The 25,992-nt window shown below is 71.8% G+C and overlaps 3 protein-coding genes across 3 annotated transcripts in view; all 3 read right to left on the minus strand.

Moving 5' to 3' along the window:
• Positions 1-375: 375 nt before the first annotated feature.
• Positions 376-7,948, minus strand: NACAD (NAC alpha domain containing; the record flags this gene model as incomplete). Its single annotated transcript, XM_084212805.1, has 11 exons — positions 376-390; positions 508-630; positions 841-972; positions 1,041-1,187; positions 1,420-1,503; positions 1,580-1,668; positions 1,747-1,923; positions 2,206-2,674; positions 2,780-5,550; positions 7,610-7,756; positions 7,936-7,948. The coding sequence occupies 11 exons, from the start codon at positions 7,946-7,948 to the stop codon at positions 376-378; spliced, it is 4,167 nt and encodes a 1,388-aa protein (XP_084068931.1).
• Positions 7,949-9,145: 1,197 nt separating this feature from the next.
• Positions 9,146-18,875, minus strand: TBRG4 (transforming growth factor beta regulator 4). Its single transcript, XM_084208969.1, has 11 exons — positions 18,832-18,875; positions 17,802-18,191; positions 15,624-15,938; positions 14,618-14,789; positions 13,960-14,117; positions 13,256-13,366; positions 12,740-12,884; positions 11,739-11,990; positions 11,137-11,248; positions 10,342-10,456; positions 9,146-9,504 (listed from the first exon to the last, which is right to left on the minus strand). The coding sequence occupies exons 2-11, from the start codon at positions 18,141-18,143 to the stop codon at positions 9,379-9,381; spliced, it is 1,848 nt and encodes a 615-aa protein (XP_084065095.1). The 5' UTR covers positions 18,144-18,191; positions 18,832-18,875; the 3' UTR covers positions 9,146-9,378.
• An 846-nt stretch (positions 18,876-19,721) lies between these two features.
• Positions 19,722-25,992, minus strand: part of LOC311157897 (SCO-spondin-like) — a gene marked incomplete at both ends in the record, with an annotated part of 31,085 nt that continues 24,814 nt past the window's right edge. The window contains 15 exons of the mRNA XM_084212947.1: positions 19,722-19,744; positions 19,954-20,937; positions 21,021-21,081; positions 21,169-21,264; positions 21,352-21,683; positions 22,011-22,185; positions 22,491-22,834; positions 22,945-23,058; positions 23,146-23,310; positions 23,427-23,476; positions 23,549-23,704; positions 24,013-24,289; positions 24,376-24,507; positions 24,649-24,816; positions 25,161-25,358. Coding sequence (XP_084069073.1) covers positions 19,722-19,744; positions 19,954-20,937; positions 21,021-21,081; positions 21,169-21,264; positions 21,352-21,683; positions 22,011-22,185; positions 22,491-22,834; positions 22,945-23,058; positions 23,146-23,310; positions 23,427-23,476; positions 23,549-23,704; positions 24,013-24,289; positions 24,376-24,507; positions 24,649-24,816; positions 25,161-25,358 — 3,275 coding nt within the window. The remainder of the gene's footprint in view (positions 19,745-19,953; positions 20,938-21,020; positions 21,082-21,168; positions 21,265-21,351; positions 21,684-22,010; positions 22,186-22,490; positions 22,835-22,944; positions 23,059-23,145; positions 23,311-23,426; positions 23,477-23,548; positions 23,705-24,012; positions 24,290-24,375; positions 24,508-24,648; positions 24,817-25,160; positions 25,359-25,992) is intronic.

Raw genomic sequence — 25,992 nt, forward strand, 5'->3', positions numbered from 1 at the left:
TTGGGGACAAGAGTTCCCTCCCTGGCCAGCCCTTGGAGCTCAGGGGCTTTGTTCCCATCCCAGGTCTGCCACACCCCAGACCTGGAGGGGAGGGGGTGTCCCTGATCCCCAAGGACACTGGGAGCACCCTGGGGTGCAGAACGTGTCCTCCCGCCTCCCCCCCCTCCCAGTTACACCCCCGGGCACTGCCCCATCCCACTGCTGGCAAAGGGGCTCCCCAAGCTCCCCAAATCAGGCCTGGGAGGCGAGGTGCGATCCAAGGGGTGCAGGAGGCCTTTATTGAGCAGTCCAGGGGCCAGGAGGAGGATGGGGGGCAGGAGGAAGGGTCTGGGGGGCTCTGTGCATCTATACAGGGGGCCAGGACGCCCCCGGCTGCTACATGGTCAGTTCCTGCGGGAGAGAGCAGAGTCAGGAACGCCGGGGTCACCCCAGTTCCTGCTGGGGACAGGGGCAGCACAGCCCCAATTCCCCCGGGAAAAGGGAAGGGGGTCCGGGCCCCCCGCTCACCATGATGGCGTTGACGATGTCGTTGTTGTTGTGCCGCAGGGCCCGCACGGCCTTGGGCCGGGACACGTTGGCCTGGGCCATCACCAGCTCGATGTCCCGCACCTCCAGCCCTGTCTCATCCACCTGGGGGGGGCATAGCGCCGTGAGACCCCCCCGTGGCACACACACACAGCCCTGAGCACCAGAGACCCCCCTGCACCCCTCCCAGGCCACATCACCTCGGCCGTCCCCAGCTCAACATCTGTCCCTCCATCCCTGTCCTGTCCACCCCAGGGACACAGCACTGTCACCCCCCATGGCACCCGGGGGGTCTCAGAGCCCCCCAGCACTCGCCTCCTCCTCCTCCTCGCTCTCCTCCTTGATGGCCAGGGCAGGAGCAGCGTCGGTCACGAGCGCCGAGTGCTCCAGGGGCACCTTGAACTTCTCCGCCGCCGCCTTGTGCACTTGCTGGGACAGGTCCTCGATCTGGGGGAGACACGGGGTCACCAGAGCCCCCCCAGCCACGAGCTCCCCCCAGCGCCCCCCGAGCCCACCTTGGCCTCCCCAAAGACGATGTAGATGTCAGAGGCAGGGCTCTTGAAGACGTCGGGTTTGGAGATGACGAACAGGATGTTCTTGGACTTGCGGATGGTGATGCGGGTGACGCCGTGGATCTGCCGCAGCCCCAGCTTGGACATGGCCTGGGGGGGCACGGAGTGAGCCCCCGACCCGGGCACAGCCCCCCAAATCCGCGGGGTAGCAGAGCCAGAGATGGGGGATGTTTCCCAGGATGGCCCCCCCCAGCCCGCAGCGGGGACCCCCAGAGCCCCACCCCAGAGTGAGGACCCGTCCCTTCAGCATCCCAGCCTGCCCCCCTCCCCAGACCCTGGGATGGGACCCCAGCCCCGAGGGGCAGCCCCAGGGCCCCCCCACCTTCCGGGCCTTCTTCTCGCTGCGGCTCTGCTTGGCTTTGCTGAGCGGCTCCTCCCCGGGGCCGAGGCCGTGGCCGAGGGGCACCTGCGACGGGGGGAAGAGGGGGTCAGCGGGGCCCCCACAGCCCGGGCTCCCCACCCCCCGACCCCCCAGACCCCACCTGGGGCTGGGCAGGGGGCAGCTCCGAGCCCTCGGGCTCCTCCAGCTCCGGGATGGACTCGTCGTTGCTCTCGGACTCGTTCCCGGACCCTGCACAGAGAGGGGGGGGGGATCAGAGGGGCTCCCGGACCCCCCAAAGGCGGGGGCACCCCACGGGACCCCCCTCACCTCGGTGGTTGGGCTGGCAGCGCTGGGGGGCCGGGGGGGGCTGGGGGGCCTCAGCCTCGCTGGACGAGCTCGACTCCGACTGCAGAGACCCCCGGGGGGGCGCCCGGCCCCCCCCAGCCCCCGGGCCCCCCGCCCGGCCCCGGGGCTCCGGCTCCTTCTGCGGGGAGGCCTGGGGGGCTGTGGGCGCACAGCTGCTGAGCTGGGGCGTCCCCAGAACCCCTCTGGGGGCTCAGCCCCGCCTGCTCACCCCCATCACCCACCCCGGACCCCCCAAAGGCACCCCCAGCTCCCCCGGGTGCCCACCCTGCTCCCGACACCCCATGGCAAGCGGGGCCCTGAGCTGGCGGTGCCCCCCAAACCCCCCCGTGGGGCTGCACCGAGGGACCCCCAAAGAACCCCCCCAGCCCGGGCAGGGCCCACCCCAATCCCACAGCCAAGGGGGGCTTGGGGGTCTCTTACCTTCGAGGTGCTTCCTGGAGAGGGGCAGCCCCGGGGGGGGCTCCTGGCCGGGGGGGGCCCTGGGGGGGCTCGGGGCGGCGGGAGGAGGCACTTGGCTGAGTTTGGGGGGCGCAGGCTGGGGGGGCTCAGGAGGGGGCCCCGGCCGAGCCCCCGCAGCGGGCAGGGGGCTGGGAGCGACCCCCCCCACGGCCTCCTCTTCCTCCTGCTGCTCGGGGGGGGCCGCGGGGGGGGCGGGGGGACTCGGGGGGACTTTGGCATCGGTGTCCCCTGCAGCGTGGCCGGGGGGCTCAGGGCCCGGCCGGGGGGTGGGGGGCTCCTCTGGGGCGGGGGGCAGCACCCCCGGGGCCCCCCGGAGCGGGGCGGCGACACCCGGCCCGGCCCCGCGCCCCGAAAAGGCACCGGGTGGTGGCAGCGGTTCGGGGGGGGCCGGGGGGGTCCCCACAAACACCTCCCGCTCCGAGGCCGTGAACTGCGGCGAGGGGGGCGCGGGGGCCGCATCCTCATCCTCTTCTTCCTCTTTCTCCTCTTCCTCCTCCTCGGGCTCCCCGCGGGGCCCGGCGGGGCTCGGGGCGGCCTCTCCCCCCTCGGGGGCGGTGACGGTGACAAAGCCGGAGTCGGTGCGGGACGGGTCCGGCAGCTCCGGGGACAAATCCTCGGCCGAGGCGGTGGCCGCGTTCCCCCGCTCCTCAGGGACATCGCCAGGGGGCCGTGACAGCGTCGCCTGTGCCAGGGGACACGGGGGGACAGCTGGGGACTCGTGGGATGGGGCCACCCCGGCTGCCAGCGCCACGGGGGACACGGCCCGGGCAGGGGGACACGGGGCAGGGACCGGAGGGCTGGGGGTCACCGGGGCGGCGGCCACGGTGTCCATCGGGCTGGGGGTCACTTCAGCAGTGTTCATGGTGGCCGTCTCAGTGGTCACGGTGGCCGTCTCATCCCGGGGGCTCAGTGTCACCAGTGTCACCGGTCTGGTGTCCGTGGCGTCCATCACGCTCGGGGTCACTGGGGCAGCGTCCGTGGTGTCCATCGAGGCAGGTGTCACCGATGTCACCAGGTCGGTGGCCGCAGGGCTACTCTCATCCAGGGGGGGTGGTGTCACTGATGTCACCAGGCTGGTGGCCGCAGTGGCCGTCAGGGTGGGTGTCATCGATGCCACCAAGTCAGTGGCCACAGCATCCTTCAGGGTGGATGTCACCGGTGTCACCAGGACAGCGTCCACAACTTCCATCTTGTCCAGCTGGCTGGGTGTCACTGCTGTCACCAGGTCAGCGGCCGTGATATCCAGCTCCCCTGGTGGGCTTGGTGTCACTGGTGTCACCAGGCTGGTGGCCACCGTGTCAGGCTCATCTGGGGGGCTGGCTGTCACCAGTGGGGTTGGTGTCACCAGGTCTATGGCCACGGTGTCCTCCAGCTCATCTGGGGGGCTGGCTGTCACTGTTGTCACCGGGCTGGTGGCCACAGTGTCCGGCTCATCCGGGGGGCTGGCTGTCACCAATGCCACCACATCAGGGGCTGCAGCATCCGACAGGCTGGGTGCCACCAGGCTGGTGGCTGTGCTGTCCATCAGGCTGGCTGCCACCACATCAGCATCTGCAGTGTCCAGCAGGGCTGGTGTCCCTGGTGTCACATCAGTGGCCACAGTGTCCTGCTCGTCAGGCGGGCTGGGTGTCACCAGGCTGGTGGCTGCAGCATCCATCTCGCCCAGTGGGGTTGGTGTCACTGGTGCCACCAGGTCAGTGTCCACTGAGTCCATCGGGCTGGGTGTCACTGGTGCCACCAGGTCAGTGTCCACTGAGTCCATCGGGCTGGGTGTCACTGGTGCCACCACATCACAGGCCGCAGTGTCCGTGTCATCCAGGGGGGTCGGTGTCCCTGGTGTCCCCAGGGCAGTGGCTGCAGAGCCCAGCTCGCTGTGGCCGTCAGCGGTCCCCACTATCCCCGTGCTGAGCTCAAGGTCATTGTCACCATCACTGTCACCCCCAGGGCTGTCCTGGGGCTCCCCGTTGGTCCCCCCCAGCTGGTGGCTCTGGGGGTCCCTGGCGCAGAGCCCAGGGGCCTGGGGGACAGGGCCGGTCCCCGCCAGCTCTGGGCACGGTCCCTGTCCCAGCACCGCTCCAGAACCTTCGGTCGCTGCCGCCGCCTCCTCGGGGGGCTCGGGCGGGGGCCACGCCCCGGGGATGGTGACAAAGGCGTCGCCGTCCAGCTCCGCGTCCCCTCCAGGGGGTGCCGGGGGTGTCCCCGGGGATCCGGGAGCGGGGGGGTGACACGGGGACCCGGCGCGGAGGTGCAGCTCCACACCGGCCGGCGCGGGGGAGGCGGGGGGCGTCCCCGGCGGTGTCGCCGCGTCCCCCGCGTGCCGCTCGCTGCCGTAGAGCCGCTCGTCCTCGTCCCCGTCGTAGGCGGCCGAGTCCGAGGAGGCGTCGGTGTCGTCGCGGAAGGCGAAGGCCTCGTCCCCCCCCTCGGGGATGGAGCTCTCGGACAGCGAGCGCAGGAAGGACGCCGAGGTGCTGCCTTCATCCTCCTCCTCCTCCTCGGGGGCGGCCCGGGGCGAGATCTCCACGGCCTCGGCCTGGAAGAGGAGGCTGCCGCGGAACGGGAGCAGCGCCGCCGGGATCAGCCCCGAGCCCTCGTCCTCATCCTCCTCCTCCGGCGTCTGCCCGTCCTCATCATCGTCATCCTCATCCTCGTCATCCGCGCAGCCCGGCGGGGCAAAGGGACCGTCCTCGTCATCATCATCGTCGTCGTCATCCTCCTCCTCGGGGGACAGCAGGGGGAACGCCGGGGGGTCCCCCAGGCCGGGGGGCAGCCCCAGGGCCCCCCCCAGCCCTTCGGCCTCGGCCTCGCCCAGCCCTTCGGCCTCGGCCGCCAGGTTGGGGGAGCAGGACGGGGAGGTGCTGGCGGTGCCCGAGGAGCCCCAGCTGCCGCCCTCGGCCGTCATGTAGGAGCCCGAGGGGGACGTGGGGGGCGAGCAGAGCCCCTCGCTGTCCCCGTCCGTCGGCTCCTCGGGGGGCGGCGGCCGCGCCCCCCCCGCCCGCACCGGCGTCGAGGGGGCCGTGAAGAAGAGCTCGGGGTCCAGCGCGGGGGGGCGGCCCGGGGGGGGCTCCTTGGGGGGCGCGGGGAAGGGACAAGGCACGGGGGGCCCCCCCCGCGGCTCGGGCGGGGGGCAGCGCGTCTCCTCCCCCATCACGATGCGGGTGTCCAGCGGGTCCGCGGCCGGGGGGCGGCACGGAGAGCCGGGGGGGGCGGCGGCGGCGGGGCCGGGCTCACAGCTGGCCCCCTCGGGCGGGGGGCGAGCCTCCTCCTTGGCCGGCATCGGCAGGGGCGTGGCGGGCATCGGCGGGGGCGCTGCGGAGAGAGGGGACAGCCCTGAGCGCCACAGCCCGCCAGGGTCACCGTGGGGAGAGGGGACAGCCCTGAGCGCCACAGCCCGCCAGGGTCACCGTGGGGAGAGGGGACAGCCCTGAGCGCCACAGCCCGCCAGGGTCACCGTGGGGAGAGGGGACAGCCCTGAGCGCCACAGCCCGCCAGGGTCATCCTGTGACGGTGGAAGGGGGGACACCCCGAGTGCCCTGGGGTGGGGGGGGCTGGTGTCACCCCCACCCGGGCAGGGGTGGGAGAACAGGGCGAGCCCCATCCGGAGCAGCTGGGGGAGGATCCCTAGAGGTCTGGGGGCACAGGGGGGACAGCAGCAGCCCCCCGTCCCCAAACCCCCTCTGAGGAGGGCACGCTGTTACACCAGGGCGGGACCCCAATTCAGACCCCCCCCCCCACACACCCTCCACGGGGTGGGGGGCGGAGGGCGCGTCCCCCTTCACAGCCCCCTCCCCGGGGCGCCCCGCACCCACACCCTGCCCTCAGTTTGGGGGTGCTCAGCCCTGCCGTGCCCGCCCCTACCCCAAAAACCCCCCGCGCCCCTCTTGGCCCCCCGTCCATCACCTGAGGCCCCCGGGGACGGCTCCATGGGGCGGGCGGGCGCGCTCGGAGCCGCGGTCGCCCCCGGCCCCTCCTGCAGCAGCGACCCCGCGCCCCCCCCGGGCGTTATAAAGGGGCGGGGGGGGCGGGGCGGCGCGGGGGGAGCCGGGAGGGGGCGGGGCCTCGCGGGGTATTTGCGGGGCAGGTGCCACTGGGCCCCCCCCGTCTGGAATGGTTCAGTCCGGCACAACCCCCCCGCCACGTGCTGGGGACCCCCGAAAGGCTCATTGAGGGGGGGTCGTGTCCCCGTCCCACCCCCGGTGCCGTTCTGGGGCTGACTCTACCCTAAAAGGGGGGGGGGGGGGCTGCCAGGACCCCGTTAATTCCGCGCGTCCCTGCCCGGCCGCGGCCGCCCCCCACCTCGGGGGCTGTTTTGGGGTCCCCTCTGCACACCCTGACCCTCACCCCCTTCTTGGGGACCCCCAGCCTCAGCTCAGGGGGGCACTGAGGCACAGGCTGACCCTGGGGCGTGTCCCCTCTCCCCGTCCCCGCAGGAAGGTGCGGGTGACCCTGGCGATTCTCCCGGCCGTCCCCAGCCCCCCCCGCACGTGACAGTGGTCCCGGGACACCGCTGTGGGGTGACCTTGGGCTGTGCCTCAGTTTCCCACCATGGGGGAGGGGGATGGTCCTGGGGAGGGGGGGACGAGGCTCAGCCCCCCCAGTCCCAGCAGCACCTCTCAGTACGGGGGGGGCACAACCCACTGCCGACCCCCGCTGGGTCCCGGGGGTTCAGGGTGGTGACCCCGAAGCGCGGTCCCCAAAGTCCCCGTGCCCCGCCGGGGGGGCCGGGCCGGAGCCCCCCGGTTGTGCCAGGCCCGAGCCCGGGCGGTGGCGGCTGCCGAGAGCCGCGGCCGGGCCGCGCTCCCTCCCCATCCTCCGGCTCCGTCATTCCCGCTCTGCCCCTCATTTCCCCGCTCCATCCTCATCCTCGGGCTCTGTCCTTCATCCCCCGGCTCCATCCTCGTCCCTCCTGCTCTGTCGTCCATCGCTCTCGCTCCATCCTCATCCTCCGGCTCCATCATTGCACCTCTGTCCTTCATCTCCCACCTCGATCCTCCTTCGCTCCGCTCCATCCTCATCCTCCCATCCTGCACCCCTCCCTGCTCCGTCCTTCATCCCCTGCTCCATCCTCATCCCTCAGCCCTCCATGGCTCCCGCTCTGCCTTTCATCTCTCCATCTCCACCCTGACGGCTCCGGCTCCCTCCTCCCTGCTCCGTCCTTCATCCCACCGGCTCCATCCTCCTGTTCCATCCTCATCCTCCCGCTCCGTCCTTTCCGCTCCGTCCTTCATCCTTCCGGCTCCGTCCTTCATCCCCCCGCTCCATCCCCATTCTCCGGCTCCATCCCGCACCCCCATCCCTCCGCTCCCATTCTTCCTCTCCCTCCTCATCCTCCCGCTCCGTCCGCGCCCCCCGCTGCCCCCGGCCTCACCTGCCTCCGCTCCCTCCGGCATCCCGTTCTCCCTCTCCGGTCCGCCCCCCCCGGCTCCCGGGGACTCTCCGGGCTCGGCGCTGCCCGCGGCCCCCCCCGGCCCGGCCCCCCCCGCTCCCCCCGCTCGGCTCGGCCGGGCGGACGCGGCTGCGGCGGCGGCGCCGGAGCATCAGCGGGGCTGCGGCGGGGGCGGGGGGCCCGGCCCGGCTGATGTCAGCGGGAATCGCGTCCCGCCCGGCCCCGGCTCTGTCGCGATAGAGGGTTCGTGCCGGAGGGCGCGGGGCGGGCGCCAGGCGCTGCGGCGGGGGAGGGGGGCCCGGGCCCACCCAGCGCTTGCATCAGCTCCGGGGGGGGGGCGAGGGCGGGGCCCGGCCTCAGTTTCCCCCACTTTGTCTCCTAAAAACGGGGGATGAGCATCCCGCGGCGTCCTGGGGGGGGGACGCAGGGCGGAGCCCCCCCAAAGCGTCTGCGCGGGCCTGGGGACCCCGGTGGGGGCAGGGAGGGAGCCGCGCGTCCCCCCCGCGTGTCCCCGAGCACCGGGGCGGCGGGATGAGGGCGGGCATTGTCCCCCCGGGCTGGCCGTGCCCGCGCCGCCGGTGCCAGGCACGGCCGCGGGCGGTGACTCAGCAGCTCCCGCCCGCCGTGTCCCCCCTGTCACCGTGTGTCCCCCCGGCCGGCCCGCGTCCCCCTCCCGGGGGCGCTCCCGGCGCCAGGTGGACACTAACCCGTCCCCGGTGTGTCACCCCCCGGGCTGTCCCGAGCCACTTTGTCCCCCTGCCCCGTGCGGGGACTCGTGACCCCACGGGGGACACGGTGGGGGCTCCGGCCGCGATGTGGCCCCCCAGACAGAGACACCCCCGGACCGCGGGGTCCCCGGTGCCACCCCCAGCCCCGCCCAGAGCCAGCCGCGGTCCCTGTCCCCGTCCCCCGGGGACAATCCCGGGATAATCGGGAATCAAGGCCGGTGGCGCCTGACGCCGATCCCGGCTCAGACCGGCGGCCCCGGCACAGGGCTGGGGACACGGGGGGTGGGCACGGCCACGTGCCACCAACACCGACCCCACTGCCACCCATCCAGTGTCACCCCACCCTGATGTCACCGTTCCCAATGTCTCCCAGTCCCAATGTCACCTGTCCCTGCCATCACCCGGCTCCAATGTCACCGGGCCCCAGTGTCACCCGACCCCAATATCACCCAGCCCCAATGTCACTCAACCCCGATGGCAATGCCAACCACCACGGACGTCACTTGGCTCCCATGCCACCCCAATGTCACCCAGTCCCAATGTCACCTGGCCACGATGCCCTACATCACCCAGCCTGGATGTCACCTGGCCCCAATGACACCTGGCACTAATGGCAACTGCCCCCAATGTCATGTGTCTTCAATGCCACCCATTCCCACTGTCCCCAAAGTCCCCCACGACACCCATGCCCAATGCCATGTCCCAAATGACACCTGTCCCCAATGCTCCCATCCCCAGTGTTCCCACCCCCAATGCCACCTGTCCCCTGTGCCACCACGCCCAGCCACCATCCATGTACAGTTCTGGGTTTATTTGAGCCGTCGGTGACACGGAGCAGCAGTCACACGGGGACACGGGGACACAGGGACCTCACTGTGGGGTCCCACCCGGGCACGGTGACCTGGTGACGCGGCCACCTCGCCGTGGTGACGCGGCCACCTGGGCTCAGGCACGGGGCCACCTTGGCACGGTGACCTGCTCGCATTGGCACAGGGACAGGGCCACCTGATGAGGTGGGGCCGGTTAGGTGGCCATGTCGGCGGCCGTGTCACCTGCCGTGTCACTGGCCAGGGCCTTGGCCACCTTGTCCTTCAGGTAGGCCACGCGCTGCCGCTCCAGCTTCAGCTCCAGGAAGTCGTAGTGGGGCACCTGCAGGGGACAGGGATGTGGCAGCAGCCACGCGGGTCCCAGCTGCGTCCCCTCCTGTCCCGCCCTGGCTGTGCCATGGCACCCACCTGGGAGGGTCTCTGCGCCCATCTGGGGTCCCAATGCCCACCCTGGGACGTGCCACCACCCCCCCAGGTGTGACAATGACACTGCCCAGGGAGTGACAGTGAGAGCAGGGGCTGACAGTGACCCTGGGGGTGACACGTGGCTGTCACACTCCCCCCGGGCTATAATTACCCCCAGGGGTTAATCCTGGATGACCCCACAGGATCAGCTCGTCTCTGTCACCTCCCTGTCACCCCTGTCCCCCCCAGCACCTGGCAGGTGGCCCGGGGGGATCATGGTGGCTCATCCCTGCTGAGCCCCAGGCTGGGGGGAGCTGGCAGCCCCCCAGGAGGTGTCAGAACCCCCATCCCAATGGTGCCAGCTGTGCCCAGCTGTGCCATGGGGACAATGGCACCCGGCTGGTGTCACCAGGGTGGCCACGGGCACAGGGACCGTCCCCTGGGCTGGGCACAGGTGAGGCCACACCTGAGTCCTGGGGGCACCTCACAGGATGGGGGCTGGGCTGTGCTCCCAAGAGGGAGCTTCAGGTGGCATTTGGGGAGTACCTGGGGAACATTCTGGGAGCATTTTGGGAACATTGCGGGAATATTTCTCCTGGAAGGGGCTGGAGGGTTCAAGTGCCAGGTGGATGTGTCACCTGGGGCCAGGCCCAGCGTGGCCCCGGCAGTGCTGGGCACACGCAGGCGCTGCCAGGGACCCAGGGTGGGGTGGCATTGCTGATGTTGCTGATGTTGCTGAAGTTGCCATGCTCACCTCGGCCAGCAGGAATCCAGCGGCTCGCAGGTGCCTGCGGGCCAGCGAGCCCCGGCCCAGCAGCTCCCGGCCCCGCGAGCTGAACTGCGGCAGCTCCCAGCGCAGCACGGCCACCCTGGGCAAGGGGGACAGGGACAGCGTCAGCACGGGCACCCGGGGACAGGGGACAGGGACAGTGTGAGCACAGACACCCGGGGACAGGGACAGGGACAGCCATGAGCACGGCCACCCTGGGCAAGGGGGACAGGGACAGCGTGAGCACGGACACCCGGGGACAGGGGACAGGGACAGCCTGAGCACGGGCACCCCGGGGACAGGGACAGCCGTGAGCACGGACACCCGGGGACAGGGGACAGGGACAGCCTGAGCACGGGCACCCCAGGGACAGGGACAGCGTGAGCACGGACACCCCGGGGACAGGGGACAGGGACAGCCGTGAGCACGGGCACCCCGGGGACAGGGACAGCCGTGAGCACGGACACCCGGGGACAGGGACAGGGACAGCCATGAGCACGGGCACCTGGGGACAGGGACAGCCGTGAGCACGGACACCCCGAGCCCGCAGAGCCGGCCTGCTGCGCCCCGAGCTGTGCCCCTTCCATCACTTCCTGTCCCATGTCCCCTCCTGCCACCTCTTCTCCCGCACTGACCCTTTCTATTCCCCCTCCTCATCCCCTCCCTGTTCCCCTCCACCTCCTCCCCTCTTGTCCCCCCCTTTCCCTGCTGTCCCCTCCGCCTGTCCCCTCCACTGTCTCCCCTTCCCCCACCTGGGGAGCCCCTCCTGTCCCCACCCACCTCCTGGCCCCTGGAGGCAGTGGCTTTGTCCCCTCAGAGTGGGACAAGTGGGGGGCACTGAAGTCCCTCACGGGCAGAGGTTTGTTGTCACTGTCCAGCACTGCCTCGGCATCTGCAGGGACAGAGGGGACAGGGGACTCAGAGCCACCCGGGGGGGCTCTGCTGACCCCACCCCAGGGCAGCAGTGTCCGTGGGGATCCGCCTCCCGGGTCCCACGGCAGGGGACAGGGGACACGCGGAGCACGGAGCTTGCTGTGGCAGCCGGTGGCCGGTCCCCGACACTGCGGGACAGGGACCGAATTTGACTGGGCTGCAGAGGGTGACAGCGGTGTGACAGAGCCAGGAGGGCTGGAGTGTGACAGGGAAAGGTGACAGGGCTGCGGGGTGACACAGAAAGGTAACGGAGTGACAGGGCTGGCGGGACTGGGGTCACAGGGGAAGGCAGCAGGGGTGGGGGTGCCAGGGCCAGGGGTGCCCAGGGTGGGTGACAGGGCCAGGGGGTGGCACTGGAAGGTGCCCAGGGCGGGTGGCAGGCCCGGGGGTGGCACTGGAAGGTGCCCAGGGTGGGTGGCAGCCCCGGGGGTGGCAGAGGTGGCACTCACCGATGTCCCAGCCGTACACTGTGTTCACGTTATACCGGATGAGGTCGTGGCCCCCCAGTGCCCCCGGCAGCGCCTCCCGCAGCCACCGCTGCAGGGGGGTGGCCTTCTCTTTGTCCTTGTCCTTGTCCCTGTCCCCCCCCAGCAGCTCGGGGGGCAGGAAGGGCCCCTCGTAGCCCGGGGCCTCCAGCCTGGCCGTGGCGTTGATGTGCAGCAGCTTCAGCCACGAGCTCTGTGCCCGCGGGGAGCTGTCACCTGTGGGACAGGTGGGGACATGCTCAGGTGGCACCCACGGGACACAGGAACGGCCCCAGCAGCACCAGGGAAGGCTCAGGGGGCAATGAGAACATCCCCCAGGAAAGGGCTGGATGTGACACCTGGCACAGGGGCCGTGTCCCCAGGGGCTGAGCCAGGTGGGGCCGGGCTCAGATGGCACCAAGGGCCAGGGGAACGGCCCCAGGGGATGCCCAGGTGGATTTGGGGAGTGCTCCTCTGGAAAGGGCTGAGCAGCCCTGCTGGCTCCAACAGCCATGGGGCTGTGCCACCTGGAACACAGCCTGTGCCCCAGGTGACCTGCAGCCCCTGGGCTGTGACACAGGACACAGCCTGTGCCCCAGGTGAGGTGAGGCCCCTGGGCTGTGACACAGCCTGTGCCCCAGGTGACCTGCAGCCCCTGGGCTGTGACACAGCCTGTGCCCCAGGTGACCTGCAGCCCCTGAGGAGCCCCCAGCCCAGGCATTCCCAGACTCCATGTCTCCAGTGGCACTGACCCCCTGGGTCCCACGGCAGGGGACACAGGGCTCGTGGGCACGGAGGTCACTGTGGCAGCCGATGGCCGGTCCCCGCCATGGGGGGACAGGGACCGAATTTGACTGGGCTGCAGGTGCCAGCAGGGACAGGTGACCCTGTGGGACAGGTAACCCCCCCAGCTGCCCCGCCCCAGCTCCTGTCCATCCCTGGATCCCAGGGCAGGGCGTGGCCGGCCCCGCTGTGCCGGGGCTCACCTCGCAGCCGGGCCTGGAACTCGGGGGACAGCACCTGGCGCAGGTGGGGGTGTCGGGGCTGCTGCAGGACGCACAGGGACCACACCACATCTGTCAGCAGGTGCACGTCCAGCTGCTGCTCCTGCCCCTGCAGCCGCTCGTGAATCTGCAGAGGGAGCACACGGAGCCCAGCTCAGCCACGCAGCTGTGCCTGTGTCCCTCGGTGGGGCTGCAGGGTCCCCTCAGGTGACCCTCCCGCCCCACGGACTCAGCCATCCAACAGCCCCTTTGCCATGGGAACGTGCCAGGGGAACACCTGTGCTCTGGGACAGGTGACAGCTTGGGGGGGTCACCTGGAGGGGGTTCCAGGGCCGCTCCCAATGCCCAAAGAGGGAGCTGGGAGGGATTTGGGACACCTGGAGTGCCAGGACACGGAAAAACAGGGAATCTGGGGGGCTTTGGGGAAGGGATCTGTAGCTGGGGGTGTCTCTGGGGTCCCTCCCCACCCAGACCACTTGGGAGTCCCAGGGACGTCACCATGGAGAAGAACTCCTCACTGGAGCTGGGCTGGAAGTTGAGGCGGGCGAAGGAGACGAGGATGCCACAGAGCTGGGTGACGGACAGGTTCTGAGCGTTATCCAGGCAGTACTGCGGGACAAACGGGAATGTGGGGCTGTCACCTCAGCCAGAGACACCTCCAGGGCAGGAACACCAGTGAGGGAATGCTGGGACTCTCTCCAGGGACAAGGGAAGGCTCTGGAATACCCCGGTGTGGGTGGGAAAGAGCAGGGGGATGGACCTGGCAGGAACTGGGGCAGAAGTGGCAGGAAGCTGGGAGAGGAGCAGCGAGGAAAAGCTTGGAAACATCAGCAGGGGCCCTGCTGGGTGGGACACCAGGGCTGGGGGATCTTATCGACAAGGGCAGGCCTGCAATGTCTCAGTCTGCATAGGGACGTGCAGAGAGGTGAACTGGGACAGAACTGGGACAGAACCAGCACCAGCAGTCACAGCTGGAGGGTCTGGATGGAGCCAAATCCAACGGGAAATGATCCCTGATTCCCACTGGGAATGGTGACACAGCCTGGACACGGAGGGGCCCTCACTGCCCCCTGCTCCCAGGTAACAATGGCCTGGACTGGTGAGAGGAACCTGCTGGGAAAGGTGACAACACCCCCTGCACAGGCGAGTGTCCCCTGCCTCCCCCAGGGCCAGGTGAGGTCCCCTTGTCCCCCAGGCCTCACCTGAGCGATGGCCTCGGCGAGGGGCCGGCTGAGCCAGCGCAGGCTGGCGAAGGAGCGGGCACAGCGCAACACCTGAGCCGGGCTCAGGCTGCCCAGGTGAGGCTGCAGCTCCAGGGACAGGCGGTGCAGCACCTGGGGCTGCTGGAAGCTCAGCTTGCCTGTGCCAAGGAGAGACAGCTCAGCACGGGGGCTCAGAGCACCTCTGTCCTGTGCCCCCCGCAGCACAGGTGACACCCGGGATGGCCACCTGGAGAGGAGAGGCTCCAGGGACACCTCAGAGCCCTCCCAGTGCCTAAAGGGCTGCAGGTGAGCTGGGGAGAGACTGGGGACACCCAGGGTGATGGAACGGCCTCAGCTGAGCTCCCAGGGGTTTGGGACACCTGGAGTGACAGGACGCCTGGAACGATGGCCTGGCTTCATCCCTGGAGCACAGAGCTTACCCACGATGGCCAGGCCCTGCTCCCAGCCAGCACTCGGGTAACCCACCTGGCAACAGGGCTCACCTGGACTCCCTGGCCCACCTGGCTGCCAGAGGACAGGTTTGGGACCTCAAAGCTCACCTGGCCCCCCACCCACGGCCAGCCCATGCAAGTCCCAGCCCCGGGAGAGCGGCACCAGAGCAGGACTGTCCCCAGCCCCGGGGGGCCCTGGCACTCACTGAAGGCGAAGAGCAGGTCGGTGAGCACGGGCAGGGGCAGCTCGGCAGGTTTCTGCAGCAGGTGGTAGGACAGGGCCCGCAGCAGGGGCACGCAGCGGCGCTGCTGCAGCGCCAGCGCCAGCGCCACACGGCGCAGCTCGTCGGGGTCAAACTGCTCTGCCAGCTCCAGGGCCTGCAGGGACAGCACAGGTGGGACAGGTGAGACAGGACAGAACTGCTCTGCCAGCTCCAGGGCCTGCAGGGACAGGACAGGTGGGACAGGTGAGACAGGACAGAACTGCTCTGCCAGCTCCAGGGCCTGCAGGGACAGCGACAGGACAGGTGAGACAGGACAGAACTGCTCTGCCAGCTCCAGGGCCTGCAGGGACAGGACAGGTGGGACAGGACAGGTGAGACAGGACACAACTGCTCTGCCAGCTCCAGGGCCTGCAGGGACAGGGACATGTGGGACAGGACAGGTGAGACAGGACAGAACTGCTCTGCCAGCTCCAGGGCCTGCAGGGACAGGGACAGGTGAGACAGGTGAGACAGGACACAACTGCTCTGCCAGCTCCAGGGACTGCAGGGACACGTGGGACAGGTGAGACAGGACAGAACTGCTCTGCCAGCTCCAGGGCCTGCAGGGACACGTGGGACAGGTGAGACAGGACAGGTGAGACAGGACAGACAGGACAGAACTGCTCTGCCAGCTCCAGGGCCTGCAGGGACAGGTGAGACAGGACACAACTGCTCTGCCAGCTCCAGGGCTTGGCGGGGACAGGGACAGCTGAGACAGTTACAGGAATCAAACTGCTCTGCCAACTCCAGCGCCTGGCACAGGGACAGGTGAGACACGGGACAGGTGGGACAGGGACAGAGCTCTCAGCCCACTCCAGGGCTTGGCAGCGACAGGTGAGACTGGGACAGGTGGGAGAGGGGACACAGAGGACAGGGGGCACTGCTGACCCCAGGTGACCCCACCCAGCCCGGGTTCCCCCCAGTGTCCCCCCGTGCCGTGCGGTCCCACCTTGTCCTCCAGGCGCTCCATCAGGGCGGGGGACAGGTGTCCCACCTTGGCCATGAGCGTCACCACGGTGCGGGTGCCCTCCAGCTCGGTCCAGCGCAGCTCCAGCTTGCGCAGCACCTCGGGCAGCAGCAGCCCCTGGTGGCCCTGCCCCGCCAGCTGCTCGGCCAGCTGCACCAGCTGGCGCAGGGGCAGGCGCCGCAGCCGCCACAGCACCTCCTGCTCCACCGAGCGCACCTGCGGCCCGCCCCGCGCCAGCCCCAGCGCCGGCAGGCTGCGCAGCAGCTGCAGCAGGGCCGAGTTCCACACCTGCGAGATCTGCGGGGACAGGCGTGAGACCGGGACATGAGTGACATGGGGACACGAGGTGTGTTCTACACCTGCGAGATCTGCGGGCACAGGCGTGAGACAGGACAGGTGTGAGACGGGGACAACAGGTGTGTTCTACACCTGCGAGATCTGCGGGGACAGGCGTGAGACGGGACAGGTGTGAGACGGGGACACGAGGTGTGTTCTACACCTGCGAGATCTGCGGGGACAGGCGTGAGACAGGACAGGTGTGAGACGGGGACAACAGGTGTGTTCTACACCTGCGAGATCTGCGGGGACAGGCGTGAGACGGGACAGGTGTGAGACGGGGACACGAGGTGTGTTCTACACCTGCGAGATCTGCGGGGACAGGTGTGAGACGGGACAGGTGTGAGATGGGGACACGAGGTGTGTTCTACACCTGCGAGATCTGCAGGGACAGGCGTGAGACGGGGACAGGTGTGAGACGGGGACAGGTGTGAGACGGGGACACGAGGTGTGTTCTACACCTGTGAGATCTGCAGGGACAGGTGTGAGATGGGGACAGGTGTGAGACAGGCACAGGTGTGAGACGGGGACAGGTGTGAGACAGGGACAACAGGCGTGTTCCACACCTGCAAGATCTGCAGGGACAGGTGTGAGACAGGGACAGGTGTGAGACAGGGACAGGTGTGAGACAGGGATACCAGCCCTGTTCCACACCTAGGAGATCTGCAGGGACAGGTGTGAGATGGGGACAGGTGTGAGACAGGGATACCAGCCCTGTTCCACACCTGCGAGATCTGCAGGGACAGGTGTGAGACCGGGACAGGTGTGAGACGGGGACAGGTGTGAGATGGGGACAGGTGTGAGACCGGGACAACAGGCGTGTTCCACACCTGCGAGATCTGCAGGGGACAGGTGTGAGACAGGGATACCAGCCCTGTTCCACACCTGTGAGATCTGCAGGGGACACAGGGACAGGTGTGTGACATGGGGACAGGTGTGAGACACAGGACACCAGCCCTGTTCCACACCTGCGAGATCTGCAGGGGATGGAGACACAGGGACATGAGTGACATGGGGACACCAGGTGTGTTCTACACCTGTGAGATCTGCAGGGGACACGGGGACAGGTGTGAGACACGGGACACCAGGCATATTCCACACCTGAGAGATTTGCATAGGGACACGGGGACACATGTGACACAGGGACACGGGGACACGTGACACAGGGCCACCAGCTGTGTTCCACACTCAGGAGATCTGCCACAGAGATGGGGGCAGCCAGTGTGGATTTGGGGCACTGCTCCTCTACCTGTGCCACCTCCCAGGTGTGCCCTGAACCTGCTGGAGGGACCTGGGCACTGCCAGCCTGTGCCCCAGCTGTGCCCTGAGCGCTCAGGTACAGAGCAGAGCACAGCAGCCACTGCAGCCCTGTCCCCTGCAGCGCTCCCAGGTGTGTCCCCAGCAGTCCCAGCTGTGTCCCCAGCACTCCCAGCTGTGTCCCCAGCAGTCCCATCCCCGTCCCCAGCCCTCCCAGGTGTGCCCCCAGCACTCCCAGCTGTGTCCCCAGCCCTCACAGGTGTGCCCCAGCAGTCCCAGGTGTGTCCCCAGCGCTCCCATCCCTGTCCCCAGCCCTCCCAGGTGTGTCCCCAGCAGTCCCAGGTGTGCCCCAGCAGTCCCAGGTGTCTCCCCAGCAGTCCCATCCCTGTCCCCAGCAGTCCCAGGTGTCTCCCCAGCCCTCCCAGGTGTCTCCCCAGCAGTCCCATCCCTGTCCCCAGCAGTCCCAGCTGTGTCCCCAGCAGTCCCAGGTGTGTCCCCAGCCCTCCCATCCCTGTCCCCAGCAGTCCCAGGTGCAGGGGCTCCCCCAGCCCGGCTCCCCCCGCACACCTGTGCGTCCAGGGTGCCCAGGAGGCGCTGGAAGCGGGGGTCCCCGTGCAGGCTCTGCGTGTCCAGGCGCTGCTCGCCGCCCAGCCGGGCCAGCCGGGCGATGGCCAGCGCCGCCAGGTTGCTGCTCAGGGCGCCGCCGCGGCTCAGCTGCAGCAGCTCCTGCGCGCTGCCGGCCGCCCGGATCAGCTCCCGCAGCTGCTGCTCCTCGCCCTCGGGCCGCGCCCGCGGCTCCTCGGCGGCCCGGGGCGGGCCGGTGCGCAGGGCGGGCCCCGGGCCGGGCCCCGGCGGGGCCGGCAGCAGCAGCAGCCGCCGGCAGCAGCGGCGAACCAGGTGCGCGGCCATGGGCAGGGCTCGGTGCCCGGGCCGGGCTCGGCGCCGCGTCCCGGGACCCTGCGCGGGACGGAGCGTTGGGGCGGCCCGCACCGGGACGCCGCCCCCGGCCGCGTTCCTGCCCCGCCGGGCCCGAGCTCCCGCCGGTGCCGCTGCCGGTCTCACCCCGGCCCACCCTGCCCAGCCCCGCCCCGCGCCCGGCCTCCCCCCCTCCATCCCTGCGTCCCGGTTCCCCCCCGTTCTTCCCCGGGCCCGCTTCTCCAGCCCCGCGTCCCACAGTCCCGGTCCTGATCCCGGTCCCATCCCCGATCCCGGTCCGATCCCGATCCCGATCCCGGTCCCATGCCCGATCGCGATCCCGGTCCCGGTCCCATGCCCGGTCCCGGTCCCGGTCCCATGCCCGATCCCGGTCCCGGTCCCATCCCCGATCCCGGTCCCGATCCCGATCCCGATCCCGATCCCGATCCCGATCCCGGTCCCGGTCCCATCCCCGATCCCGATCCCGGTCCCGGTCCCATCCCCGATCCCGGCCCCGGTCCCGGTCCCATCCCCGATCCCGATCCCATCCCCGGTCCCGATCCCCGATCCCGATCCCGATTCCCGGTCCCGGTCCGGGCCCCAGTCCCGATCCCGATCCCGATCCCGATCCCGGTCCCGGTCCCGGTCCCGATCCCCGATCCCGGTCCCGGCCCTCTCTGACCTCTCCCGCCCGGCCCCACGCACGGGCCGCCACCGAGGCGCGCAGTTATGACGTCAGCATACCGCGCCAGCTCGCTATTGGCCGCTGGGCTGCGTCATCACGCCGCGGCGGAGCCTCTTCCGTGACGAGGCGGGAGCGCGGCCGCCATCGGCCCTCGAGAGTGTCCCCAGAGTGTCCCCAGAGTGTCCCCAGAGTGTCCCCAGTGTCTCCATCCCGCAGTGGCTCCATCTCGCAGTGTCTCCGCGTTGTCCCCGCGTCCCGGAGGGGCCCGCACTCGCCTACCCGCCTCTCTCTCTCTGGGGCGCCCTCTTGTGGTGGCGGGGGAAACTGCAGCCACCGCCGCCCCCGAGACCCCCAGTTCATCCCAGTGCCCCCCAGTGCCCCCTCCGAGACCTCCAGCTCATCCCAGGGCCCCCCAGTGCCCCCCAGTGCCCCCTCCGAGACCCCCAGTGCCCCCCAGTTCATCCCAGTGCCCCCCAGTGCCCCCCAGTTCATCCCCCCCAGTGCCCCCCAGTGCCCCCTCCGAGACCCCCAGTTCATCCCAGTGCCCCCAGTGTCCCTCCGAGACCCCCAGTTCATCCCAGTGCCCCCCAGTGTCCCTTCGAGACCCCCAGTTCATCCCAGTGCCCCCCAGTGTCCCTTCGAGACCCCCAGTTCATCCCAGTGCCCCTCAGTGCCCCTCCCGAGTCCTCCAGTTCATCCCAGTGCCGCTCCGGAGAAACCCAGTGCCCCCCGCTCCCCGAGTCCCCCAGTTCATTGCAGTGCCCCCCAGTGCCCCCGGGTGAGGTTATCGGTTAACGATGAATTATCGATTATCGATCGTTTATTGGTATCCGTAGGGATCTCCTCGATGCCGCCCCGGGGAGCAGGGGCGGTGTCCGGGGGTCTCCTCAGCGCCGGCTGAAGTCCCCGCCTGCGGGACAGGAGGGTCCGGCTGTCCCCGAGCTCCCCGCAGCCCCCCCGGACACCCAGGGACCCCCGGGACCCCCGGGACAGCCCCTCCTCCCCCCGCAGCTCTCTGAGCGGTGCGGGGGCCGCGCGTCCCCCCGAGCCCCGCAGGATCCCCCCGCAGGATCCCCCCGCAGATCCCCCCGCAGGATCCCCCCGCCGCCCGTCCCGCACCCCGGCAGGGCTCGCAGCGGCACTCGGCGATGCGGGGCAGCAGCGCGGGCCGGGGGCGGCCGCGGGGGCACGGCAGGAGCAGGGCCCGCACCGGCCGCGCGGGGTCCAGCCGGTAACTGCAGCACTCGCACAGCGACCGCACGTACGGCTCCTGGGGACAGCGGGTCACGGCGCGGGGACCGACCGGAGCGCCCGGGGAGCCCGGGGACAGCTCCGGAGAGCCCGGAGAGCCCGGGGACAGCTCCGGAGAGCCCGGGGACAGCCCCGGAGAGCCCCGGAGAGCCCCGGGGACAGCCCCGGAGAGCCCGGGGACAGCTCCGGAGAACCCGGAGAGCCCGGGGACAGCTCCGGAGAGCCCGGAGAGCCCGGGGACAGCTCCGGAGAGCCCCGGAGAGCCCCGGGGACAGCCCCGGAGAGCCCGGGGACAGCTCCGGAGAGCCCCGGAGAGCCCGGAGACAGCCCCGGAGAGCCCGGAGAGCCCGGAGACAGCCCCGGAGAGCACGGAGACAGCCCCGGAGAGCCCGGGGACAGCCCCGGAGAGCCCCGGGGAGCCGGAGACAGCTCCGGAGAGCCCGGGGACAGCCCCGGAGAGCACGGAGACAGCCCCGGAGAGCCCGGGGACAGCCCCGGAGAGCCCGGAGAGCCCGGGGACAGCCCCGGAGACAGCCCCGGAGAGCCCCGAAGAGCCCGGAGACAGCCCCGGAGAGCCCGGGGACAGCTCCGGACATCCCCGGACACCCCCGGACACCCCGGTACAGCCCCGGACACGCAGGGACAGCCCCAGGCCGCGCAGAGGCGGCTCCGGGGGCAGCAGGCGGGGCTGGGGGCTGGGGTCCCCCCGCGCCCCCCGTACCTGCGCGCTGACGGCGGTGCGGGAGCGGCACGCCCCCGCGCAGTAGGTGACACGGACGCCCCGCAGGACACACGCGCCCTTGGCGATGGTCCGGAGCGCCGTGAGGAGCCGGCACGGCCCGGGGGGCTCCTCTGCACCGGGGGGGAACCGCGGCGTGAGCGGGGGGGGCTGCCGGGGCCGCCCCTCCCCGGGGCGCCCGGGTGCGGGGTCTCACCTGGCCACTCGTCCCGGCACACGGGGCAGCAGCTCCCGGGCTCCCGCACCGGCTCCGCGCCCTGCGGGGACCCCCAGGCTCAGCCCGTGCCCGCGGGGACCCCCCGCGCCCCCCGGAGCGCCCCCGGAGCGCCCCCGGAGCCCCGCACCTCGGGGCAGGTGAGCGCGGGGCAGGAGGTGGCGCAGGTGACGCGTCCCTCGGAGCAGCGACAGGTCCCGCACGGCTCCTGCCACTCGCTGCCGGCCTGCAGCGGGCAGGGACTCCGAACGTCGGTCAGAGACCCCCGGACGCGGGGTCAGGCACCCCCGCCCGCGCCCCCCGCCCTGCTCACCGCTCGCAGCGCCCCGCGGTACCGGCAGCCGCAGCCCCCCGCGCTGACGCACTGCCCGGAGTCGTTCCGGTACCGGCCGGGGGCGCAGGTGCAGCGCGGGGGAGTCGAGGGGGTCCCGAGGGTCGCGGGAGTGCCGGGGGTCGTGGGGGCCGCGGGGACCCCGGGGGTGCTGGAGCTGTCCGGAGTCCCGGGGGTCCCGGAGGTCGCGGGGGATCCGGAGATTCCGAGGGTCGCAGGGGTCCCCCCGCAAGTCCCGGGGGGCTCCGCCAGGTCCTGGCAGCTGCGCTCGCAGGCGGGGCCGGGGTCCAGCCATACCTCGCCCGGGGGGCAGCCTGGGGCCACGGGGAACGGCGCGGGAATGGCACCGGGAACGGCACCGGGAATGGCACCGGGAACGGCACGGGAATGGCACCGGGAATGGCACCGGGAATGGCACCGGGAATGGCACCGGGAATGGCACCGGGAATGGCACCGTCACCGCCCTGAGCCCGGCCCTCCCTCCTTCCATCGCCTTGGCCCTCCACCCACCAGCCTCCATCCCTCCCTCCCTTCCTCGCTACCTCCATCCCCCTTCCCTCTCCCACCCCTCCGTTCCCCGTTCCCTCATTTTCCCCGCTCCCTCCCCGTGCCTCCCGTGTCCCCGGTGTCCCCGCTCTCACCGGGGCACGCCTGGGGGTTACACGCCGCCGTCTCCTCCTCGGGGCTCTCCCCGCACCGCGGCCCGGCCCCGGGGCCCTCCCGGCACTGCCGCTGCCGCCTCCGGGTGCCGCCGCCGCAGCTGCGGGAGCAGCGGGACCAGGGGGACCAGGGGGACACGGCGGGGGACAGGGGGGGCTCGGGAGAGAGGGGGAACAGGGCGGAGAGAGGGGGCGAGGGGGACAGGGGGGACACGGGGTATGCGGGGGACTGGGGGGACTCAGGGGACAGGGGGGACACGGGGTATGCAGGGGACAGGGAGGACAGAGGGGACACGGAGGACCTGGGGGACATGGGGATGGCGGGAGTCGCGGGCTCCGGGGAGGGACACGGCAGCGCCGGGCAGGTCAGGGTCCCGTTCTCGCAGGTGCTGCACGGGGGGTGACACGCGTGTCACCGTCACCGCCACGGTGCCCGTCCCGCCAGCACTGTGCTCGTCTCACTGTGTGCCTTGTGCCCGTCCCACTGTCGCCGTGCCTGTCCCACTGTCGCCGTGCCCGCCCCACTGTCACCGTGCCCGTCCCGCCGTTCCCGTGCCCGTCCCGCTGCCACCACCGTGCCTGTCCCCCCCCCGGCCCCGTGCCGTCCCCCCGTGTCCCCCCCACGCCCGTGTCCGTCCCCGAGTGACGGTGCCCACCAACGCACCAGTTGTGACACCCGACGCGGGTCAGGGTCCCCGGGGACACCTCGCGGCTCCCGCCGTCCCCGCCGGGGGTCCCGCAGCGGCAGCGGCTCAGGGGGACGCAGTGCCCGTCCTGCAGCAGCTGCCCGGGGGGGCACCGGCACCCTGGGGGCGGGGGGCACGGTGGGTGCGCGGGGGGCACCGTGGGGGCTCGGGGGGCACCGTGGGTGCTCGGGGACCGGGGACAGCCGCGGGGGCGGGCGGCCCGGCCGTACCTGGCTCGCACGGTCCCTGCAGACACAGCACCTGCGCCCAGGTGTCGGCGCAGCTCCGGGGGCACCGCCCGGCGCAGGGGCTGCGGCTCCGGCCCCCCCCGCCGCAGCCGGGGTCTGCGGGGACACGGCGCCCCTGAGCAGCCGGGGGGGGGCCCCAGGGGCGCGGGGAGGGGGTGCCCGGGGCGGCAGCCCGGGGGTTACCGGGGCAGGCGCCGGAGCTGCAGCTCTCGCTCTGGGTGCGGACCCCCGCGCACGCCCGCCCGGGGGTCTCGGGGTTCAGGGGGTGCCGGTGGCGCAGGCGAGACCCCCCCACGCAGGGGTCTCCGCAGGGTCCCCAGGGCCCCCAGGGGCTCCAGTCACACGGCTCTGGGGGGGCACGGGGGGGCACCGGGGTCACCGGGACCCTCAGGACCCCCCAATGCCCTGTGTGACCCCCCTGCCCTCCCCGGGACCCCCCGGTCCCCCCTCCGGGCCCCCCATACCGGCCGCACACGGCGTGTCCCAGCACTCGGGTCCCTCGGGGGTGCAGGCGCTGGGTGGGGGGACACAGGCGGTGGGTGGGGGGCGCTCGGAGCTCCCCGGCCCCCCGGCGCCCCCAACTCACCACTGCCGGCACGGGCCGGGGCTCCAGCGCTCGCCCAGGGCCCGCTCGCCCCCCGCCCAGGGGCACAGGGGGGGGCACGGCGACTCCTCGCAGCCCCGAGCCTGCTCCTGGGGGGCCCCGCAGGGTCCCCCCCCGCCCTCGGGGGGGAAGGGAGTCCTGGGGGGTCACACGGGGCATTGGGGTGAGCGCCGGGGACCCGGCTGGCACCGAGGTGTCCCCGCAGCCCCCCCGTGTCCCGTCGCCCCCGCGGGTTTCGTGTCCCCCCATGGCCGGGTGTGTCCCCAAGGTGCCGTGGCCCCCCCAGAGGTGCCCCCCAGGGTCATGGCCCCCCCAGCAGATACCCCATTCCCTCCCAAGTTCTGTGTCCCCACAGTTCCGTGTCCCCCCTCCCGGGTGTCTCGTGTCCCCAAGGTGCCGTGTCCCCTCCGTGTCGCACCCCGGGCCCGTGTGTCCCCCCCGCTCACCTGTACCGCTCCTGCCGCCCCCCCCCGCAGGTGACGCTGCAGGGTCCCCACTGGCTCCAGCGGCTCCAGGCGCAGGGGGGGGTCCCGGGGGGGGTCCCGGGGGTGGCGGTGGGGGGGGGACACCCCCCCGGGACGCAGCGCAGCCGCCCCCCCGCGCAGGTGCAGTTCTGGCAGCCCCGGGGGTGGCCGCCCCCCCCCGGCACCCAGAGGTGTCCCCCCGCGTCCAGGCACTCGCACAGCGCGGGGGGGACACAGCCCCCGTCCTGCTCCAGGGTCCCTGGGGGGGACAGGGACACGCTCAGGGGGGCTGGGGCCGGGGGGGTCCCGCAGGGGGTCCCGCGGGGGTCACGGGGGGGGGCTCACCGGGAGGGCAGCGGCAGCCGGGCTCGCAGGGGGCCCCCCCCTCGCAGGACACCCCCTCCTGCAGGTCCCGGCAGCTCCGCGGGCACCGGCTGGCACAGGGGGACACGGTCTGCCCGGGGGGGCACCGCGGGCCTGGGGGGGCACCGTCAGCGCCCCGTCACCCCCAGGAACCCCCCCGAGCCCCCCAGGGCACCCCCAGCCTCCCGCTGCTCCCCCGTGGAGAGCCCCCGGCCCGCCCCCCCGCCCCGCCCGGTGCCCCCCGCGCTCCCGTACCGCAGGGCCGGGGGTTGCAGACCCGCAGCTCGTGGCCCCCTCCGGGGCAGGGGCTGCCCCCGTTTTTGGGGGGGGGGCGGGAGCAGGAGCGGCTGCGCACGGAGCGGCCCCCCCCGCACGTGACGTCACAGCGCGACCAGGGACCCCACGGGGACCACGCGCCGTTCACTGCGGGGGGACAGGGGGTGACCCCCGGAACCGCCGGATTCGCTCTGAGACCCCCAACGCCCCCGCCCCCAGCCCCCTGAACCACCCACCCAGCCCCCCGAGCCCTCCGAGCCCCCCGAGCCCCCCGAGCCCCCCTCTCCAAAGCCCCCAGGGGTCCCCACGCCCCCCAGTCTCCACAAGCCCCTGATCCCCCACAGTCCCTCTGAACCCCCCAAGATTCCCCCGGTCCCAGCTCCCCCCACCGCCCCAATATCCCCCCAGTGTCCCCCCCCACGGCCCCCTCATGGCCCCCACGCCCCCCATTTCCCCCCAGCCCCCCGATCCCGCCCCCGGCCCCCCCGCACCCCGACACGCCGTCACCCCGCACGGCCGGCGCTGCTCGTGGCCCCCCAGGATTTGGGGGCACCAGGGGTCCCCGGGGCCGGGGGGGGCGAAGGCCCGGAGCCGCCGCTGCTGCCCCCCCCCGCAGGGCCGCGAGCAGGGCCCCCAGGGCCCCCAGGGGCTCCACCGGCACGGGCACGGGGGCGTCACGCAGGGGGGAGCTGCGGGAACCCCAGCGTCAGCGGCACCCCAAAACAGCCCAGAACCTCCCCCAGCAGGGCAGGGACCCTCCGGATCCCCCCGCAGTGAGCAGGGCCCCCAGAGCTCCCCAAACCTCTGCACCCTCACAGGGGGCAGGCTGCAGGGAGCCCAAAGCCCCCCAGGGACCCTCCAGGACCCCCAGCTCCCAATGGCTCCCCAAAGCACCCCAGAACCCCCCGTACCCTGGCAGTGGGGCAGGCTGCAGGGGTGACCCCAAACCCCGTACCCCGTACCCTGGCAGTGGGGCAGGCTGCAGGGGTGACCCCAAACCCCGTACCCTGGCAGTGGGGCAGGTTGAAGGGGTGATCCCAAACCCCGTACCCCATACCCTGGCAGTGGGGCAGGTTGAAGGGGTGATCCCAAACCCCGTACCCCATACCCTGGCAGTGGGGAAGGTTGCCGGGGTGACCCCAAACCCCGTACCCCATACCCTGGCAGTGGGGCAGGCTGCAGGGGTGACCCCAAACCCCGTACCCTGGCAGTGGGGCAGGTTGCAGGGGTGACCCCAAACCCCGTACCCCGTACCCTGGCAGTGGGGCAGGTTGCAGGGGTGACCCCAAACCCCGAACCCCGTACCCTGGCAGTGGGGCAGGT

The sequence above is a fragment of the Fringilla coelebs genome (genome assembly GCF_963513975.1).
Source record: "Fringilla coelebs genome assembly, chromosome: 1".
NCBI classification, from domain to species: Eukaryota; Metazoa; Chordata; class Aves; order Passeriformes; family Fringillidae; genus Fringilla; species Fringilla coelebs.

Bases quoted from the DNA above. Each gene is read 5' to 3' on its own strand.
- TBRG4 (XM_084208969.1), bottom strand. From the start codon at position 18,143: ATGGCCGCGCACCTGGTTCGCCGCTGCTGCCGGCGGCTGCTGCTGCTG. The intron at 15,939-17,801 runs GTGTGCGGGGGG...CTGTCCCCGCAG, and splicing joins TGGGCACCCTGGACGCACAG to ATCTCGCAGGTGTGGAACTC. The intron at 12,885-13,255 runs GTGACGTCCCTG...CTCCCTCTGCAG, and splicing joins GTGAGGAGTTCTTCTCCATG to ATTCACGAGCGGCTGCAGGG.